Source organism: Molossus molossus, unplaced genomic scaffold (assembly GCF_014108415.1).
Source record: "Molossus molossus isolate mMolMol1 unplaced genomic scaffold, mMolMol1.p scaffold_m16_p_18, whole genome shotgun sequence".
In the NCBI taxonomy this organism is placed as follows: domain Eukaryota; kingdom Metazoa; phylum Chordata; class Mammalia; order Chiroptera; family Molossidae; genus Molossus; species Molossus molossus.
The window spans coordinates 63,500,784-63,521,840 of NW_023425353.1; the positions used below are offsets into that span (position 1 = coordinate 63,500,784).

The 21,057-nt window shown below is 45.6% G+C and overlaps 1 protein-coding gene across 2 annotated transcripts; it reads right to left on the reverse strand.

Annotated features, from left to right (window-relative positions):
* Window positions 1-1,189: 1,189 nt before the first annotated feature.
* Window positions 1,190-20,144, reverse strand: IP6K2 (inositol hexakisphosphate kinase 2). Of its 2 annotated transcripts, XM_036266940.1 has the most exons (7): window positions 20,069-20,095; window positions 16,316-16,437; window positions 9,666-9,996; window positions 7,498-7,720; window positions 6,517-6,692; window positions 2,347-2,522; window positions 1,190-1,958 (listed from the first exon to the last, which is right to left on the reverse strand). In XM_036266940.1, exons 2-7 carry the CDS (start codon window positions 16,388-16,390, stop codon window positions 1,458-1,460), a joined length of 1,482 nt encoding a protein of 493 aa, XP_036122833.1. In that variant the 5' UTR covers window positions 16,391-16,437; window positions 20,069-20,095; the 3' UTR covers window positions 1,190-1,457. The 2 variants fall into 2 exon arrangements, with proteins under 2 accessions (XP_036122833.1, XP_036122834.1); XM_036266941.1 differs by lacking the exon at window positions 16,316-16,437 and having other exon boundaries at window positions 20,069-20,144.
* Window positions 20,145-21,057: the final 913 nt, after the last annotated feature.

Here is a 21,057-nt window from a genome sequence, read left to right on the forward strand (position 1 = left end):
CTGGAGAGGTCTTTGAAGTCCTAAGAGGAATAGGGGGAACCCCAGGGAAAGGTCCTAAGGGTCTTAAGAGAGGGTCTCTGGGGATCTCCCATTTCTGCCCAGGGGTAGGTCTAGCCATATTCCCCACTGGAAGCCTGGGCCCAGGGAGCAGGGGTGTGAGCACAATCAAACCAGTGTATGCACTTATCCTGTTTATGGACATAGTGGACATAAGAATACTGGGCCTTGGAGATGCTGGGAGGTTCAGAAGAGGGATGGGACTGCTAAAAACTGTACATCCAGACCCTGCACTCTTGGTACCAGGTTTGTGTCCTTCTCCCTGGGGTCTGGTTCTGCAGTTCAAGACCTGCTATATATCCTCCTCCCAGAAACACTCCTAGCACAGAGCACAAATAGCTCTCCTCGGGGCTGCCCTGGCTGGAGCTGCAAGGATGATGGGCACAGTTGCAAGGGGGCCCAGGACTGGGTAGTGGTGACAGGTGGTGAGGCTGCGACCACCAACCTGTGTAGAACACCCCCTCATTAAACACCCACCTCCTGGGACCCTTTACCACAGAGCCCATCGCTGCCAACAGACCAGAGGCTGGTGGCTACTTGAGGCTACAATATTGGTTCTAGGCCCTCTGGAACCACATAGTGTCCAGCCAGTTAGCTGCTGCCAGGTTTGGCTTAAGCTGCAAGAGGGCAGAAAAAGACCTCTGTCTAGAGTCCAGTGTTCTTTCCATAGGAGGTGATGGGACACTAGGCTAGCAAAGACCCCACAGGAACCCGGCTAAGGTTATACTTGTGAGGGGTCTTTTATGGGTGACCACAGGGTGCTAGGTTAGGGAACTGAGGACCAAGACAAGAGGCTGTGGTGAGTTTAAGGCCATTGGAATGGAGGCAGTGGCAAAAATACTACTGCTGGGCCAGGGTGAAGGTCACAGTATGGTGAGGCTTCTGAGGGTTGGAAGGGGAGCTGGCTGCCTGCCTCTGGTAAGGACAACAGCAGCCAGAGGGAAGGGGGATGGGGAAGATAGAAGAGGGTAAAGGGGGAATAAACAGTGATGGAAGGAGACTTGCCCTGGGGTGGTAGACACACAATACAATATACAGATGGTATTGTAGAATTGTATACCTGAAATCTATATAATTTTATTAACCAATGTCACCCCAATAAATCCAATAAAAAAATGACAGCAGCACTGTATACAATTAACAAAAGGATTTGTATTAGAACATTTACACTCAGGGAAGAAAGAGGTATCCATCATCAAATGTGGAATGTTGAGGAAACAGTTAAAATAAATAAAGACTCCGAGCGTGGCTGGGGCTGGCTCAGGTTGGGACTCACAGAGGCCTCTGTGCATCAGCTCCAGGCTGCAGAGGCCACCACCTGGCCATACTGGCTTCCTCCCCGACACAGCACAGCTGTGCCTAGGACACAGAGAGTCAAGTGCTGGTGCAGTCAGCAAGCTCTACTCCCCACTTTCCTCAATTATCTCTGTGACAATGTCTATCAGGCTCTGGAGCCCAAAAATATAGCCAGCATCCTGGCCCTCGTGTACCACGCTGTCCTCGCCATACAGCCTGCAGGTAGTGTGTGCAAAGTCGATCATTCGCACGTCCACAGAGCTGGTGCTGATGGGCTTGAAGGCATAGGCACCAGCAGATTCGTCAGCTGACTCCTCCGACAGGTCTTCCAAATCCTCAGCATCTGAGTCCAGGGCCACCTCAGGCCGCTCCTTGCCATCATAGATGATTAACAGGGAGCTTGAGTAGAAGCGGTAAGACTCCTGTCGCTCCAACACAGACTTGAGCTCAGCCAGCTTTTTAAGCACAGGGCCAAGGAGCTCGCGGCGCAGGTACCGCCCATTGTGGAAGAACTGGAAAAGTGCCTCCTTAAAGCCCTGCACTGACAGCTTCCGTCCATGGTACTTATTCATGAACATGAGCTGCCCACTGCCCGCCTGGTATACCTGTGGGAGGGAGACCTGCAGGTTAGGTGCTGACAGCCACCCCAAAGCCAGGCCCCTGGGCAGTGGATGTGATAATAGCCCTGGATCAGATCCTTTAACTTGCTGAGTCACAGGAGATGCTGTCCTCTCCAATCAACATCCACTCAGGATATAGCCCTCTGACTTGGGCTCCATCCCCAGCCCTCCTGTTCAGTATATGGTTGGAGGAGAGGACCTAACCCTCTTGCCTTTCTCTTCCTCCTATCCACAGACTTTGGACTCAGCCAGCCAGCCAGGCCAGCCACAAAGATCACCCAGGCAAGCATGCTTTCTTTGCTAACTGGGGTAGGGGAGTGGCAGCCAATGGACGACTTAGCCCGCCCACACGCCACACCAGCCCTCCCCTTACCTGCATGCCACACAAGCGCACACCGATGACTGCAGATGTGCTCTGCTGGCATTTTCGAATCTGGTTGGCTGCCTTCTCCTCTGAAGCATCGTCACCATGCTGGCGTGTACCCATCTTGAGGTCCAGGACACAAGGCACCTCATATCGGGAAGTCAGATTCTCCAGTAAGATAAATTCTGAGTGGTTAAGGAAAATAAACCCTCTAAAGAGGTGATGCTACTGCACAGGTCCTTGGCACTCGCAGGGTACAATGCCTACACAGTGCCCAGAAAAGTCCGAGACCACAGAGGGCCCCATCAGTCCTGCCATCTCCCACAAAAGGAGCCCAAGGCTCACTACAGGGCAAAAGGAACCTTCAGTTCTCAACAGGGAACTTCCCCGAGAACAATCTCAGAACTCAACACAGGCCTGGGCTCCCCCATTTTGTGAACTTAGCAAGGTGTGGGACCAGTATCCAACAGCATACTGGCCTAAATTACAAATAGAACATCAAATAAGTTCAGTAAATCCTGTAGTGTTAAATATGAACTGGAGGCTTCAGTATGAACTCATGAAAAGTTTTCCCTTTAAAATCTAATGTGTATTGCCCAGCTGGTGTGGCTCAGTGGATTGAGCATCATCCCAGGGACTGAGAGGTCCCCATTGGATTCCTGCTGAGGGCACATGACCAGGTTGCAGGCTCTAAGCCTAGTAGGGGGCGTGCAGGAGGCAGCCAATCAATGTTTCTCTCTTACATAGATGTTTCTTTTTTTAATTCTCACAGGAGGATATTTTTTCATTTATCTTCAGATAGAGTGGGAGGCAGGGAGGGAGGAAGAGAGAGAAATATTGATGCACCCCTAGCCCCAGACCAGTGCTCCTAGAACAGGGATTGATGACTGTGGCCCCCTGCTCATTGTTATACATACAACTTTTAAGACTAAGAATGGTTCTTACATTATTTTTTTTAATCCTCACCCAAGGATATTTTTCTATTTATCTTCAGGTAGAGAGAGAGGGAGAAAGAGAAATATCAACATGAGAGGGACACATCAACTGGCTGCCTCCCGCACGACCCCGACCAGGGCCAGGGACAAACTGCAACCTAGGTATGTGCCCTTGTTTGGAATAGAAGCCAGTACTCATTGGTCCATGGGCTGACACTACGCTGAGCCAAACCGGCCAGGGCGGTTCTTACATTTTTAAGAGTTACTGATACACACACACACACAAAATGAAATTCAAATCTCAGTGGCCATAAACAGTTTTACTGGAATACAGCCATACTCGTTCATTTATTATCTATTGCTGCTTTCATGCTACAATGACAGAGTTGTAACAGAAAGTGTGTGACCTACAAAGCTTAAAATATTTACTATTTGGTCTTTTAACTGATAAGGTTTGTAACCCCTGCCTTAAAGGAATGATTCAATTCACATCTGGAGCAGGAAACATACATGACTCTGGACATATTTCTATACTAGAAAGTTGAAGACAGCTATCACAGATTATTGTGATTGTATCAGAATGACTCAGGAGCTTATTTAAAAAGTCTCCTGCCCTGGCCGGTTTGGCTCAGCGGTTAGAGCGTTAGCCTGCGGTCCGGAGAGACCGGGGTTCAGTTCCCGCTAAGGGCATGTAACTTGGTTGCAGTTTGTCCCCGGCCCTGGTTGGGTCGTGCGGGTGGCAACCACTCGATGTGTCCCTTTCACGTCGATGTTTCTCTCTCTCTCCCTCCCACTCTATCTGAACAAAAAATGGAAAAATGTCCTCGGGTGAGGATTAAAAAATAATAATAATAAAAAAATAAATAAATAAAAAGTCTCCTAATAGGCAAAACATGAGACAATTTGAACATCAATAAGGAAAACTGTAATGGATTAAAACATGTCAAATATGTTTGAATTTATGGATTCATAATGATGCTAAAAAACTCACTGGTGTCTGGCTGGTGTAGCTTAGTGGATTGAGCATTGTCCCATGGACCGAGAGGTCTTGGTTCAATTCCCAGTCAGGGCACATGCCCGGGTTGCAGGCTGGATCCCCAGTAGGGGCATGCAGGCAGCTGATCAATGTTTTCTCTCTCTCTCTCTTAAAAAAAAACTTTTTTTTTTTTAACTCACTGGTCATCTACTCATGCCCTGGCCAGTTTGGCTCAGCGGTTATGGTGTCGGCCTGCAGACCGGAGAGCCCCAGGTTCGGTTCCCACTAAGGGCACATACCTCGGTTGCAGTTTGTCCCCGCCCTGGTTGGGGTCATGTGGGTGGCAACCACTCAATGTGTCTCTCTTGCTCGATGTTTCTTTCTCTTCCCCCTCCCTGCCTCCAGCTCTGTCTGAAGATAAAATGCAAGTATCCTTGGGTGAGGATTAAAAAAAAAGAAACCTATTCATTACTCTAAATACATATCCAGTAAATACAGGAAAATTTAATCTGCCTTCCCTATATTAACTATACATCAGGATAAGCACATAGTTGATGAGGAAAAGTTTGCCTTTATAATAGGATTCCAGCTAATGAATAAAGGAATGACAAAATTAGAAAATCACCTAGTGAAAACACAGATCTAAGGCAATGACAATACAAAAGAGAAAGACAACTAAACACCAGGCTGCCCGGTGGACATGTATAACACCATGTCTGAGAGGCTCTTATCCTCATCCTCTCCAAATCTGATCAAGCCTGTAGATCAAATGATCAACTTAATGGAGACAAAGTAACATGTAAAAGACACCACAGAGACATGATCAGTAAAATCCAGATGTGGGAAACTCTAGAAGACCCAGTTCCTTTGGCAAGAAATTTCCAAGAAAAAACAAGGGTATTTGAAAAGACTTAAACATTTCAACCAAATGCAGTACATGAGCCTCATCTGGATCCCCATTCAAAGAAACTATCAGTAAAAACTTATTCATCAGACAATTAGAAAAATATGGACACAAACTAGGGACTGCATAGTAAGAAATTACTGTTCACTTTTTGAAGAGTAATAATGGTATCAATGTTTTAAAATACCCTTGTCTTTTAGAGATGCATGCCAAGGTGTACACAAGTGAAATGTTATACCTAAGACTTGCCTCAGAAATAGTTCAGTTGCGGGATGCTGAGTATATATAGTCATGACATGAGTGGGTTTCCTGCTGAACCTGGGTGACTTAAAAGGTTAGCCCTAGCCGGTTTGGCTCAGTGGTTAGAGCATCAGCCTGTGGCCCAGAGAGGCCCGGATTCGGTTTCCGCTAAGGGCATGTACTTCGGTTGTAGTTTGTCCCAAGCCCCGGTTGGGGTCGTGTGGGTGACAACCACTCGATGTGTCTCTCTCACATTGATGTTTCTCTCTCTCTCTCTCTCCCTCCCAGTCTATCTGAAGATAAATGCAAAAATGTCCTCAGGTGAGGATGAAAAATAAAATAAATGAATAAATAAAAAAAAATAAAGCATGGGAAAAAGGTTAAACATTTTTTCTTATTAATTTTTTTTCTTTATTGATTTGAGAGAGAGAGAGAGAGGACGAAACAGGGAGAGACAGGAACATCGATGAGAGAGAACATCAACTGGCTACCTCCTGCATGTCCCCCTGAGGATTAGGCTCACAACCTGGGCATGTGCCACTGACTCACTTGGGCCAGGCAACATTTCCTATTTTTAACAGGTTTAAATTTTTTTCTGATAAAATGTTAAAAATAAAACATCATAAAACACACTCAATTCTGAGGACTTTTTCCCCATATGATTTTTTTTAAAAAACCCAGTCATACATAGCTTAATTGGTAAAAGAAGGGGGAATAAAGGGACCTTCCTTGTGCTTTCTTCATGTGCCAGTCTGGAGAACGAGGACTAACAGAGGTCAGTCCTCTCCTAGCTGGCCCTTGGCAGGCAAGCACTGGGAGCTTCTGTAGGAGTCTGAAACACGAACCTGCCCCTTTCACTCTAGGCCAAAGGCCCCTGTGATACAGGTTGGTCCCTCCATGAGAAGCAGCTTACCCCTCAAAACTCCTCAACCCCCCACCCCTGCCTGCCGCATTCCCAGATCAGTCCTTGGCCCCAAGGGAAGTAATATATGCCTACATCTATCACATAGTAGTGTCCCGGCACAACCATGACTAAAAACTCCAACCCTTTTCTCCAAGCTCCAAGGGTCTCCTTACTCTCCTCACCCTCCCTAAGACAGAGATGCCCTTTAAACCAAGGATACTGTACTGGTTCCGATGTTTTGCATTCTCCTTCATTCTCTGTAACTGTTGCTGGTGACACTTCATGCTCCAAGGGTTATAGTGTTTAAGTTGGGAACTTACATTCCCCTTTTTTTCTACACTGTAGTACAAGACTTCCGATTTCTTTAGCCACTCGAATTCTTCTTCTAACTTATGACTATAAAAAGATAAGGAGTCAATAAATCATAACGTCTTATCAAAATTCAGAGCCAAAGAACTTTCTGGAGTGATGGGAAAGTTGGTATCTTGATATGGTGGCTTCATTGTACACATCAAGCACTTTGCCATTGTATGGATACAAGAAAGTTGATTTTTAAAAATTAAGAGTCCACCTCACTGATTTTCTATATTAAGGAGAACCTAACCTACAATGTAAGAACCTATGATGCCTCCCCCCGTGGCCCCACCAGGCAGCCTACACTGCCCTCTTCTAGACAGTACCACCCTTGGCTTCTGGTACATCTAAACTCCCTGATTCCACATGCTGGAGACGGGAAATCTGAACTGAAATCCCACGGTAATAAGTCAGCCTACTTAACTACATTATACATACTTCAATTTATATTTTTACAAGCTCTGCCAAGGTGTGGCACTTGGAAGCCCTGCCTAGGTGGATTCCTGAGTTTAGGGGATGCCCAGGAGACCATTTTGTCTCCTACTATCAGTGACCGACCTGAATCAAATGGCTGTCTTAGTCACTACTATATCCTGGCACGGAAAGAATAAGTGACTGAAATTCTTTTACAGCTGCCACTACAGATGTTTTCCCAAATTGGCATAATTTAATGCAATATTAATTACAAAGAAGCTGGGCATGCCATTTGGAAAACTGGCCACTAAGTGACAAGGCACCTATTAAGTCCATGAAGTGAGTCCTTACGTCCAGGGCACTGAGCTGTAATTAAGATCCCTGACACCTCCCTCCCACAGAGTTCAGGGTTTTCTTCTCAGTTTATACCCACCTCTTCATCTTTTCCTCCTTCCGGTGTTGCCGCACCCAGTCCTTGGGGGTCTTCTCCGTTTCTAGGACATGATGTTTTTTGTTTGTCCACCTCAGGAGCTTACTTTTTGGTTCACAGTCTGAATTGTCTACATTTTCCACAGTTCCATGGTCCCCTTTTAATGGATATGCTATTAAACACAAGTTCCTGTCTTCATCTTCATCAAAGCACACAGATACCACACCTGGAAAGGGGGTGAGGAGCAGAGAGGACTTTTAATTCCACAGAAGCAGAGTACTTTTAATTCCACATGTGTTATAAATAACATGATTGTAACATTTGTGTTTTTTTTCTTACCCTGTTCCTTAGTCTCTAGGTTGCCAGAGGCCCCAAACTCATCTGCAAACCTAACAAATATCAAAACAGCTAGAAAAGATGACACCATACAGACAAGCAATTAGGGAGTAAACACGGCCGAGAGTCTTCCTCTCTGATGCACTCAACAAGGCAAGAGCCAAAGAATTACAAGACACATTTTTCCATCATTGAACATGTTTATTAATTTTATGTAATTCTTCTAATCCTAAGAGAGATGTAAAAACATTTGCTCTTTATATCTTGTGGGAATTTTTAATGCCCTAAACAGAAACTCCGACGGCCTCGAGGCTTACTTTAAAGTAGAGCCTGAACACGGGGAACACAGGTTTGCCTGAGGGGTAAGAAGCATTCAAGGGTAAGGAGAAACTGGGCAAGCAAAACAAAATAAAGGAGCAAACAAAACAAACCACACAGCACAACAGACACCCTAGTAAAGGCTTCTTGCAGCACCTCCATATGGGTGGGCGCCCCAAGCCTCTTTGTCCTTCTCAAATATATTACTTTATTGGTCTCTTGAGGTCTCATATCACAAAAGAACAAAATAAACATAAGGCAAATAGACTTGGGCTGGGAGCACAGATGCGTGGTGGCCTTGAAAGCAGCTCTCTCCCCCTTCAGTCTCTAGAACCTGCCATGTGTAATTAGTCAGTCTTTGAAGAGGGGTTTGTCAAGTGGCAGCATTTCAGCAGGTGCCGACGAGCGCCTTACAACCGACTGGCTGAACACTTTTCCTCCCAGACCTCTCTGGCCCAGGATCACTCAATTTGCTCAGTCCTTGCTGCCCGCCCGCTGCAGGGGAATGCATGCTCAGAGAGAGACGACACTTCTGAGGTGGTCCCCGGCTCTGGGCGCAGAGGGTAGGGAATTCAGGGACCACACTTCCCTGTGGCCACTGGGAAAGAACCAGGGAAAAAAGGGGGCAGGGGCGGCCAGCTAACAAGGGGCCTTTGGCTTTGTCCTGGAAAAAACAACAGAGAAGGACCAAGTGAGGGCCCCCAACTCTCCCACCCCACCACAACACACATGCATATTTAGAATACAAAGAGAGGCGCCCAGTACATTCTGTCTTCAAAAAGTATGTTTCAATAGTCCCAGAAGAACCTAAGTTGTTCAAGAGTCTTTTGTATAATCAGGCAATACAAATTTTAAATTAATTTCCTTAATGGATTCTTCCTTGATTTACAAAGGATCCCGCCTCCCCAGGAAAAACCACACCATGCTAGTGGCTGCTGATATCCCCCCAAAATGCATTATAAAAAGACAGAGTCACCATATGTGAATCAAAAGGTTGCTGTAACATAGCAATTTTAGGGACATTCCGTAACAGCAATGGGCTTCCGATAATCAGCACAGGCCTCCCACTCCTGCATTCCATCTGACTCAACCCTGCTCCCAAGCCTACCTAATCACCAGGGCTTCTGGTTTTCTGGAGGACAAAAAGCAGGCGGCAAGTATTCTGGGTAAAATCCTCCCAAAGTCTTCCCCCGCTGTCCCTCCATGGAGACTATGGGTTACTGTGATCAAGAGACACTTGAACATAAAACACAACTACACTTCCACCAAAAACCAAAAGAAAAAAAAAACTCAAAACAATCCACAAAACAAAAGACAATTGAGCAATCTTACCAGGACTTGAAAATTGAGGGTGTGAGGTGCTGGGCTGAGGGCCAAAAGGAGGAGGAGGAGGGAAAACACAGAGTAAGTGGGAGGGGGTGAGGGCTCCCAGTATGGCTGCCATGGAGGTCACAACGCCTTGTATTGCCTCACATGTCCTCGCCAGTGGAGACGCCTATCAGCAGCTGGGGGCTCACCTTTGTACTGGGGAGTGAACTTTCGCATCTCCGCTGGGAGAGTCTCGTAGAACTGGTGCTCCCTCGGGACCAGGGGCTTGCACAGAGTCGTCTCGTTGAAACGGAGCACACAGGAGTGGCCCCCAACCTGGTGGACAAAGGGCTCCAGCAGGACGCCCTTGGTGGGGGGCTCCACGTCCATGGCCCTGAAGGCTGGGCTCATCCTCCAGGGGCAGGCGCCAGGAAGAAGAGGGAGGCGGCAGGGTCCAGGGGCCAGCGCGTCCTCCGTTTGTCCTCTGTCGTGTGTTGGTGTGTCTGGCCTAGGCTCCTTGGTTGCACAGGTCAGGATGCTCTGCCAGAAGCAAACAGTGACAGGAGTTGGAAGTGGCCTGGGAACTGCCTCTGCCTTTAAGCGGTAACCCTCCTCCAGCAGCAAGACAAACAGACTGAGCTCACTCAGGGTGCTGACCCATAACACCCACTCTGGCCCCGCCTCCTCCCACAGAAACAAACAGCCAGAGCTCTTGCTGGGCGCGGCCGGATGCCTACACTCCGAGACTGGTTCCAAGTGCCTCTAAACAGCCCGTCTTAGACAGCCACTGCATCGGGCAAAACTCCAAGCCACACCGAGGGAAAGTCATAATTTCAAACCTAATATTTGAATTAAATCTTACTATATTCTAATAAAATTGTTAAACTTAAGGTAATTAATGTCTAAGTCTCTTCATTAATTATATATTATTTAAAAAATGTTTTTTAGAGCAGTTTTAGGTTAATGGTAAAATTAAGAAGGAAGATAGAGCTTTCCCATATAACCACCTGCCCCCACATATGCATAACTTCCCCCATTATCAGAACTCCCCATCAGTGCAATACATCTGTTACAAATGATGATGAACCTACATCATCATAGTTTATATTAGGGTTCACTCTTGGTTGTTATATTTTTGGTTTTTTGTTGTTAATCCTTACCCGAGGACATTTTTTCCATTGACTTTTAGAAAGTGGAAGGGGGAAAAAGAGAGAAACATCAGTGAGAGAGAGAGACACATCTATTGATTGCCTCCCACCCACTGGGGCCAGGGATCAAACCTACAACCCAGGTACATGACCGAGAATTGAACCTGTGACTCTTCAGTGTGCAGGCCAACACTTCAACCACTGATCCACATTGGCCAGGGCAATTATGTTTTTATAAAATGCATTTACAGAGAACAACTGTCCCACTGGTGTGGCTCAGCGGTTGAGCGTCAAGCGTCGACTCATGCACCAGGAGGTTGCCAGTTCAATTCCTGGTCAGGACACATGCCCAGGTTTTTGTTTTTTTTGTTTTTTTTTAGTTTTAAAGGGAACAACTGCTTACACGCTATCTAATTAAAATTTACTCCACCAGGGTGTCCACACACACCATCCCTACCCAAGGCCAAAGACATGCCCCATTAACCTTATTAGCAGAGGAGTTAGGGCCTAGCTTTAATGATTAACGTCTGTATCTAAAAACAACTGATCAAGGCTGGTTAACTCCCTTTAAAAAGATACGCAGTGTTCTAGGTCACCAACTATTTTTATCAGTTCTATCCTGATCTCCAAAAGCTGGGACACACCTTTAAACCAAAGCTGCACCACTGGGGCAACTACAGCTCTTCCCACTCTGAGGTCCAGGGCCTTATACCTGACTTACATTCCCAAATACACTGGATCTCAGCAAAGCACACCTCTATGCAACTGTGAAAAGTCTTAGGCATGTCTGTTTTCTGTCTGTAATTTACAGACTACACTGTCACTACTAGCACTACTTACAGGACTTGGACTACACTTCAATATCTGTACAGGGTTTCTTCCTGGGAATTCTTCTGGTTCCCATGACTCCCAACTGAGATGGTGGTGGTGAGGATGGCTTGCTGGAGATGTGCCCACTGTCCTCTAAGGTGAGTAAAGCTCCTATTATGTACCAGGCTCACTGCAGGAACATACCTGATTTAGTCCTCATGATACTTCCTAAAATTTTTTTTAAATATTTGATTTTTAGAGAGAGAAGAAGGGAGAGGGAGAGAAAAACATCAATCGGCTGCCTTCTGCACGCCTCTCAGTGGGGATTAAGCCTGCAACTTGGGCATGTGTCCTGACCGGCGACCTCTTGGTCCATGGGTCGATGTTCAACCACTGAGCCTCACTTGCTGGGCTCCTTATGATGCTTTCTAAGAGGTAGATACTACTTTCCCTGTTGCAAACAATAAAGCTGATTCAGGAGGTGGGAAATTCATCCAGGGTAAGAGAAAATAAACCTCAGTTCCCAAACGAACCTCTATCATTGATGCTCCCACTAGCACTCAGGGTCTGTCTTGGTATAACACTCCCATGTACTTGGGACATGTAGCTTGTCCTATTAGAGTGCTTTCACTATGTATTTATAGTTTTGACTTATGAAATACAGTCACCCGCCACTTAACAACAAGGGTACATTCTGAGAAATGCATCATTAGGTGATTTTCTCATTGCGCAAACATCAGAGTGCACTTACACAAACCTAGATGGTACAGCCTACTCCAGGTAGGTTATATGGTATAGCCTATTGCTCCTAGGCTACAAGCCTGTAGAGCACGTTACTGTACAAAACAACACAGATTAAATCAAACACAAGAGAAAATGATGCAATCAAGAGGCACTGTAAACACAAGATGTACAAGGCTGCTGCTGGCATAACGTGCATACTTTTTATAGCAAACCCCCTTTAAAAAAAAAAAAAGTAGATGCCCTGGCCAGTTTGGCTCAGCGATTAGAGCGTCGGCCTGCGGTCCAGAGAGATCTGGGTTCGGTTCCCGCTAAGGGCCCATACCTAGGTTGCAGTTTGTCCCCGGCCCTGGTTGGCTTGTGCGGGTGGCAGCCACTTGATGTGTCCCTTTCACATCGATGTCTCTCTCTCTCTCTCTCTCTCTCTCTTTCTCTCTCTCCCTCCCATTCTATCTGAACAAAAATGGAAAAATGTCCTCAGGTAAGGATAAAAAAAAGAAGGCAGAAATAATACACTCTATTTTTTGTTGTTGTTGGTAATCTTCATCCAAGGATATTTTTAGATGGGGGGGGGGCATCGATTGGCTGCCTCCTGCACGACCCTAACAGGAGCAGGGATCAAACCTGCAACCCAAGTACATGCCCCAGACCGGGAATCAAATCCCAGACCCTTTGTCCGCCGGCTGATACTCTAACCACTGAACCAAACCAGCCAGGGCGAAAGAGTACACTCTAAAATGATGATTAAAAGTATAGTATAGTGTCCGGCTGGTGTGGCTCAGTGGTTGAGCATTAACCCATGCACCAAGAAGTCGCTGGTTTGATTCCTAGTCAGGACACATGCCCAGGTTGTGAGTCAAATCCCCAGTGGGGGGCATGCAGGAAGTGGCCAATTGATGTTCTCTCATTAATGTTTCTATCTCTCTTTCCCTCTCCCTTCTTCTCTCTTTAAAACCAATAAAGAAAAATACTTAAAAAAAAAAAAAAAGTATAGTATAGTACATCCAGCTGGTGTGGCGTGGCTCAGTGGAGTCAGTGTCTTCCCATGGACTGAGAGGCCCCGGTTCAATTCCGTCATAGCACATGCCCGGGTTGCAGGCTCAATCCCCAGTAGGGGGGCGTGTGAGAGGCAGCCAATGTTTCTCTCTCCCTTCCTCTCTCAAAAAAAAAAATGTATAGTACAGTAAATATATAAATCAGTGACATAATCATTTATCATCATTGTTAAGTATTATGCACTGTACCTAACTGTATGTGCTATATTCTTTCATACAACTGGTAGATGGCTTGTTTATACCAGTCATTACCAAACATGTGAGAAATGTGTAGTGTTACGTTTTTGTTTTTTGTTTTTTAAATTTTTTTTATCCTCACCGAGGACATTTTTCTATTTTTGTTCAGATAGAGTGGGAGGGGGAGAGAGAGAGAGCGAGAGAGAGAAATATCGATGTGAAAGGGACACATCGAGTGGTTGCCACCCACACGACCCAACCAGGGCTGGGGACAAACTGCAACCGAGATACGTGCCCTTAGCGGGAACCGAACCCGGTTCTCTCTGGACCACAGGCCAACACTCTAACTGCTGAGCCAAACTGGCCAGGGCTATTGTGCTACAATGTTAACACAGTTACAGACCACTAGGCGATAGGAATTTTTCAGCTCTATTATAACCTTATGGGACAGCCATCATAATGTGGTCTGCTGTTAACCAAATATCATTATGTGGCACATGACTATATATATATATATATATATATATATAGCCTCTTTTAATGAGTTTAAACTGGTATTAATTCCTTTCAGAGAAAACCGAATGTGGGCCCCAACTAGACTCAAGGATTAGGAAGCAATAAGCTTTCCTATATGCAAAGAGCAGAAAACCAAAAGTCCTAATTTCTCACCTGGTACTACCTTCTCATCATCAGAGAAGCTCTCCAGAGGGCATGTGCTAAGAGTCCCAAGACACAACACAGGCAACCAGCCCTAAGGATGAGTATATTCCAGCCATTTCAGACTCTTTCCATAAGGTGGAGCTCTGAGGTGCCTGACCACACAAGCCCTTTCTCTAGGTCTGTGGAGAGTAGTTTACCCTCTTCTACTGAAAACACCTCCTGAGTAAGAGCAATGCCAAAAGAAACCTACTGTCCAGCCAGTGTGGCTCACTGGTTGAGTGTCGACCCATGCACCAAGAGGTCACCGGTTCAACTCCTGGTCAGGGACCAATCCCAGTGGGGGACATGGAGGAGGTGGCCAACTGATGTTCTCTCATCAATGTTTCTCTCTCTCTCTCTCTCTCTTCCTCTCTAAAAATCAATAAAGAAAAAAAAATTTAATGATTAAATAAAGGATCAAAATTAATTCACATCAAAAAAAGAAAAAAGAAACCTACCGACTGACTCATGGTCAGCCTGCCAGTACCCAAGCACAAACCAGGTACCATAATTATTAAATTGTGAAAGTATAAGACATTCTTCATGGGCTAGGCTTTAGAAACATAATCCAAAAACCTTTCATAAAAGTGTAAAACTGCTGTTATCAGAGCAATGCTAACAATACAAATCCCTTTCCAGCTCTGTTCAAGATTCCTTAAATAGGAGAAAAATTAAGAAGAAAAATCTCTTTCCAGACATCTCTTATCCATCCCCATCTCCAATGACAAATCTAAAACAAACAAAAACTAGTCCTTCATAGCAGCTCTCTATAGGGTATGGTTGATGGCTGTGGCTGGAGGTTGAAAGGCCTGGTTAGGGTCCCTAGCTCCTCCTCCCTGGTTCTCAGTGTGTCCATTAGCTGCTGGGTATGATGTGGCACTTTGCCACCCTCCCCTCAGCACCCAACTCTGGCAGTCTACAGGACATTGCTCCCTGGAGAATCATCATCATCTTGAGCAGAGAGGCAAGAAAAATAAAGCTCATTCTCACCTAAGCCAAGTCTGATGACAGAGGGAACTCCCAAATGTGAGGTGGAAATTATCCTGTATTTAGGTGACTCGATTACTTGGAGCAAGTATCCAAATCTCTGTCTCCCTTTAAGTTTTACAGACTTGTTTTCTGGTCTGTAAAATGCAGACGAGAGGCCTGAAGTAGATTTCTATTCTGTGGGCAGTGTAATCAAATTAGTGAGTGGAAAAACAGCCCAGCAGGTGTGGCTCAGTGGAATGGGTGTCGTCCCAGGTACTGAGAGGTCCCGGTTCGATTCCAGGCCAGGGCACATGCCTGGGTTGTGGCCTTGATCCCCAGTGGGGGACATGTAGGAGGCAGCTGGTTGATGTATCTCTCTCTCTCTCCCTTCCTCTCTTTCTGAACTATCAATAAAAATATATTTTTTTTAAAAAAGGAAAAACAAGTAAATATCAATGCACTGCACATAATAAAGTGAGTCCTGTTTTGTGATTCTTTTATTTCAGTTAGGTTCAATCTCTCAATATGAACATAAATATAACTCCACTATACAACATATTTCACATTTGGGATTGCAGACAAAGAAGTAAGGCTTTTGTTCTCCAGGCCCTTATAGGTCCTATTCCTATCAGAAAATGAAGGATCAACTTCCCAGTGGTTACACATTTCAACTTCTCCAGTAGCCTCAAAAGAAAAGCACCCGAAGCACCTGCACTGCTTCACCTGTTACTCTCTCCTGTTCCACCTGCGGTTTGAGCAAGGGAGTCTCTTAATGTTTTTCAAATATCTAAAGTCTAAGGCTCAGTTTCCCAAGAATTCTGGAGTAGTAATGGTTACAATGGAGATACAGAATACCACAAAACACTGGCTTCTGATTTAGCATCTGTAACTTTCTATATTGCTTCACACATTTGACCATGAAACTATGAGCAGGTAAGGAACAAAGAGCAGGATTCATCCTAGGCTAGGACACAACTTTCCCCCACAGCTCACTCCCCTAAATTTATTAAACTGGTTTAAGGATCTACTGGAAACAATGCCTTAATATTTCTTAACTTTTAAAATATTACAAATAAAACAGCTATGACTCATGAGGGCCCCTGGTCCCTTAGCTCACACATCTAGAATTTAGTTAATGAGGCTACAAAGGGGATCTGCTGGGGCTGCTTACTCTGTCTCAAGAAAAGCCCTAAGTATGGGTAGTCACAGGGGATGAGGTGAGGCACACTAGCCTGATGGTGGAAAAACAACCCTCATTACCCTGCATCTCCTCTCCGTGAGCTCTCCCGTGAGCCCTAGAGCCACTGCCGGGCATCTGTACACATCCACACACATTCCATGTCTTTACCATCAGGGTCAGTCACTGGAACTCTCAAACATTGCTGGGAGAAATACAAAAAGATACAACTTTGGAAAACAGTTTGGCAGTTTCTTATAAAGTTAAATATATACTTATTATATGACCCAGAAATCTTACTCATAGGTATTTACCTAAGAGAAATAAAAATGTCTACATAAAGAATTATACATGAGTGCCTGGCTGGTGTGACTCGGTGGTTGGGCATTGACCCATGCACCAAGAGGTCACCAGTTTGATTCCTGGTCAGTCAGGGCACATGCCCAGGTTGTGGGCTGAGTCCCCAGTGGGGGGGCATGCAGGAGGTGGCCAATCAATGTTCTCTCTCATGGAAGTCTCTATCTCTGTCTCACTCTCCCTTCCTCTCTCTCTCTCTCTCTCTCTCAAAATAAATAAATAAAATGTAATCACATGAATGCAATCATCTACTTATTTTTTTCTACTATGTAAAAACATGTTCAATTTGTTTAAGGTGATTATCTCACTAGGTAAAACAACTTTACTTAAAGGGAATATTTTTCCCCAGTGCATGTCCTTTATGAGCCAATGAAAAATTTTCACCTAAGCAAGCTGGCCTCAGGGAGGCTCAGACTCAACCCAGTTGCCTAGATACCAGTGACATCTCTAGTGCTTACAGAAAGCTCTGGCACCCTTCTGCAAGGGAAACCAGTAAGGTTCATCAGTCAGCTCTGTTCCTTCCTCACACATTCCACTGCTCAGATAGATACAGGTATACAATGCACCTATCTGTCACTTTCAAAGCCTTGAAGCACAAAAGAGGTCTACTACATCTGTTAAATGATTTTTACAATTATATCAACTCTAGTTCTAGTTCTAGTCCACTTGATTTCCAACAATTCCTGTGAATTCTACTCTAAAATCACAAAGCAGGTAAACAAATTGGAATAACGGTTAACAGTTCAAATGACTTTCCATCCAAAGAAAAAGTTACTAAACGATCAACTGACTCATTGCGTCAAATATGATAGAGCATTCATTTTGCCCACTTTCTAATTCTGATAGTGGCTAAAGTTAAAACACCACCAACACCCTGAAACTTCTCTTTAAATACTTAACACCAGGTTACAGGATGCAATTATACAAACCCCACAGCATCAACTTATGTAAATAAGCATCTCAGTTCACTTAAAATGTTACCCTGTTAAAAATGCAAGTACAACAAATATTTTAAATACTAGAATTCACCAAAATTACTGTAATCATGGTGCTTTATCAGAACTATCATAAAACTGGTTATCTGCAACATGTTACTGCTTTTCAAAAGTTTCAGTACTGTTCTTCCAGGTGATTTTATTTTATTCTTGTTCTATGTACACTTTGCTGCCAAAATACCGTGGGGTTTCTTTTTAATCCTCATCTGAGGAAATGTTTTTATTGCTTTTATGTATTTTTTTTCCTTTTTTTTCTTTATTGATTTTAGAGAGAGGAAGGGAGAGAGAGAGATAGAAATATCAATTGGCCCTGGCCTGTTTTGCTCAGTGGTTAGAGCGTCGGCCCGCGGACCAGAGAGGCACGGGTTCGGTTCCCGCTAAGGCAGTGGTTCTCAACTTGTGGGTTGCAACCCCTTTGGGGGTCGAACGACCCTTTCACAGGGGTCGCCTAAGACATAACGGTAGCAAAATTACAGTTATAAAGTAGCAACAAAAATATTTTTATGGTTGGGGGTCACCACAACATGAGGAACTGTATTAAACAGTGGTGGCATTAGGAAGGTTGAGAAACACTAAGGGCATGTACCTCCGTTGCAGTTTGTCCCCTGTGCGGGTGGCTATCACTCAATGCTGCTCTCATATCGATGTTTTTCTCTCTCTCTTCTCCCTCCCTCTTTGTCTTCCTCCCTCCCTCCCTTCCACTCCACTCTATCTGTTGAAAATAAATGCAAAAATGTCCTCGGGTGAGGATAAAAAAAAAAACACACACACACACACTGATTGGCCCGGCTGGTGTGGCTCAGTGGTTGAGCACTGACCCATGCACCAAGAGGTCGCCGGTTTGACTCCCAGTCAGGGCACATGCCCAGGTTGTGGGCCCAATCCCCAGTGGGGGACATGCAGGAGGTGACCAACTGATGTCCCAATTGATGTCCTTGATGCTCAACCACTGAGCCACACCAGTCGAACTGTTTTTATTGCTTTTAGAGAGGAAAGGGGAGATAAACACCCATCTGAGGCAGAAACATGGGCCAGTCACCTCCTATATGCACTCGGACCCAGATCAAACCCACAACTTAAGTATGTGCCCTGACTGGGAATCAAACCCGCAACCTTTTGGTGTAAGGGAGGACAACCCAACCAACTGAGCCACTGGGCCAGAGCACTGAGAAAATGTTTCATTCCAAGCAGTGACTAGTTCTATTTCCCCTGGCATTTAAGACCACTAGATTTTACTGGTTTCTACATTTTATTTGCACAGTTGGACTAATTTTTCTGCTAGTGCAGCTTTCTTAATATAAGACCAAATAAAGAAGTAAAATGAAACAAATCATTAGGATGCAAAAACCAAAAGCAGTGCCCAGCGATGTGGCTCAGTGGTTAAGCATCGACCCATGCACCAAGAGGTCTCCAGTTGATTGTGGATCTGTCAGGGCACATGCCCAGGTTGTGGGCCAAATCCCCAGCGGGGGGCATGCGGGAGGCAGCCAACTGATGTTCTCTCTCATCCATGTTTCCATCTCTCTCTAAATTCAAACAGAACAAAAACAAAAACAAAAAGCAGTCTGTAATCAAATTTGAAAGAAATGAAAGTTCCCCTCATGATGAGGCTTATCATTACAAAGAAAGTGTCCTCTGCCCTGGTCGGTGTGACTCAGTTGGTTGAAGCGTCCTCCTATGCACTGAAAGGTGCCTGTTGGATTCTGGGCAGGGTATATATATATCCAGGTTGTGGGTTCGTTCCATCCCCGGTTGGGGTGCAGGGTGCGTAGGGGAGGCAACCAATTGATGTTTCTCCCTCATATGGATGTGTCTCTCTCCCCCTTCCTCTCCCTAAAATCAATAAAAACATTTTTTTCTTTTAAAAGAAAGCGTCCTCTGATCCATTTAAGGACGTTTTTGGACAATAAGGTTGTGTACAGATTTCTTCCCCAGACAGCAGCTAGCCGACAACCCAACTGCCATTCAACACTCAAAATGGCTGCACATCTGCCGGCCCCAGGTAAAAGCACCTGAGGCGCTCGTTGACTCCTCCACCCAAACACTTAAGGAGGCCCCTGTCAACAACCCGGGAGATCATGAACGCCAATGTCCTGGGGAGACCCACCAATGACCCGGGACATCTTGCTTCCCCAAAGACCCGAGGAGTCTGAGTGACCAGGGAAGATCCTGCATCCCGCAAATATCCAGGACACACCTTCAACGACCAGGGAAGATTCTGCCCCTCAAAACCAGGGTAGATCTTCTCTTGCAATAACCTGAAGAAATAACGTCTCTCTCCAATGATCCGGGGAAATGCGGCCCCACAAAGACCCTGGGAATCTCCTATCCCTCATCCTCCTCCGCCATAACAACGGAAGCCCCTCCTCAAACAACCCGGGGATGCTCCTAATGACCAGAGACCTCATCCCACAACAGGCCTGAGAAACCCTCCGCCAAAACTCCCGGGGCGACGAAGCCTTAGCACGGTAAAGCGGGCGTTACCTGTGTCCTCAGCCCTGTCCCGCGGTGCTTCCGTCCTATTGTTTCTCTCCCATCAAGATGGCGGCGGCCTTACAGAGCCCCGCCCTCCCCACTCCTCACTCCCGGTGACCCTCGCTATTGGCTCGCACCGAGAGCCCCGCTCGCAGATTGGGTGGTCCGAAAAGCGCTGTTGCTAGGGTGCCGGGATTCTCGGCAGCAGCTTCCGGGAGGGGCGGGGCAAGGGGCAGAGCCTTGTCTACCTCTACGGGAACCTGTCCAGCGAGGTCAGATGGGTGGTTGGGGGGAACTGATGGGCTTCGGGCACATGGGTGCAATGCGGAATGCCTGGCGATGGATGGTTCAATCAACCGTGCCATTTTCCCCGAATCTAAGGAGTTTCTCAGGATGTGGGACTTTAAATGCTAACATTGAGACACTTGTCAGTAACCTAGGAAGTTGGTCACCCTAGATTAAGATGGATGGACAGAGAACTGGATGTGGATGGACGGAAAGATGGACAAAAGAGCAGCTGTAGACGGTGGATAAAGGACTATATATATGATATATATACAGGTAGATAGATGCCTGGATGTAGATGGGTGGACAAATTACTAAATATAGAGGGATGGACAGAAGAATGGCTGTCGAATTTTCTATGACTGGTGGATGGTGGTGACTCAGTGCCCAATCCAGGTCCCACAAGTTCCACATTGCAGGGCTTCTCTGGGACTCATTTGTCCTGGATCCTGTGTTGGCCAGTAGGCCTCCCACCTGAGTGAATCTCAGTGTAGCTGGGAAAGGCAAGGAAGGAGGCCAGTGCTACTGAGAATGGGCAGAGCCTTCTACCTGAGCTCTGCTCTTTCTATAAAGGAGGCCAATGTTGCAATCCTGTGTGTTGGGGGTTTCCAGAGGTGTGGATTCAAGCTTATACTAATTCATTCAACACATTTAACAAAAAAATTTTTTTTCTTTATTGATTTTAGAGAAACATCGATGAGACAGAACATAGA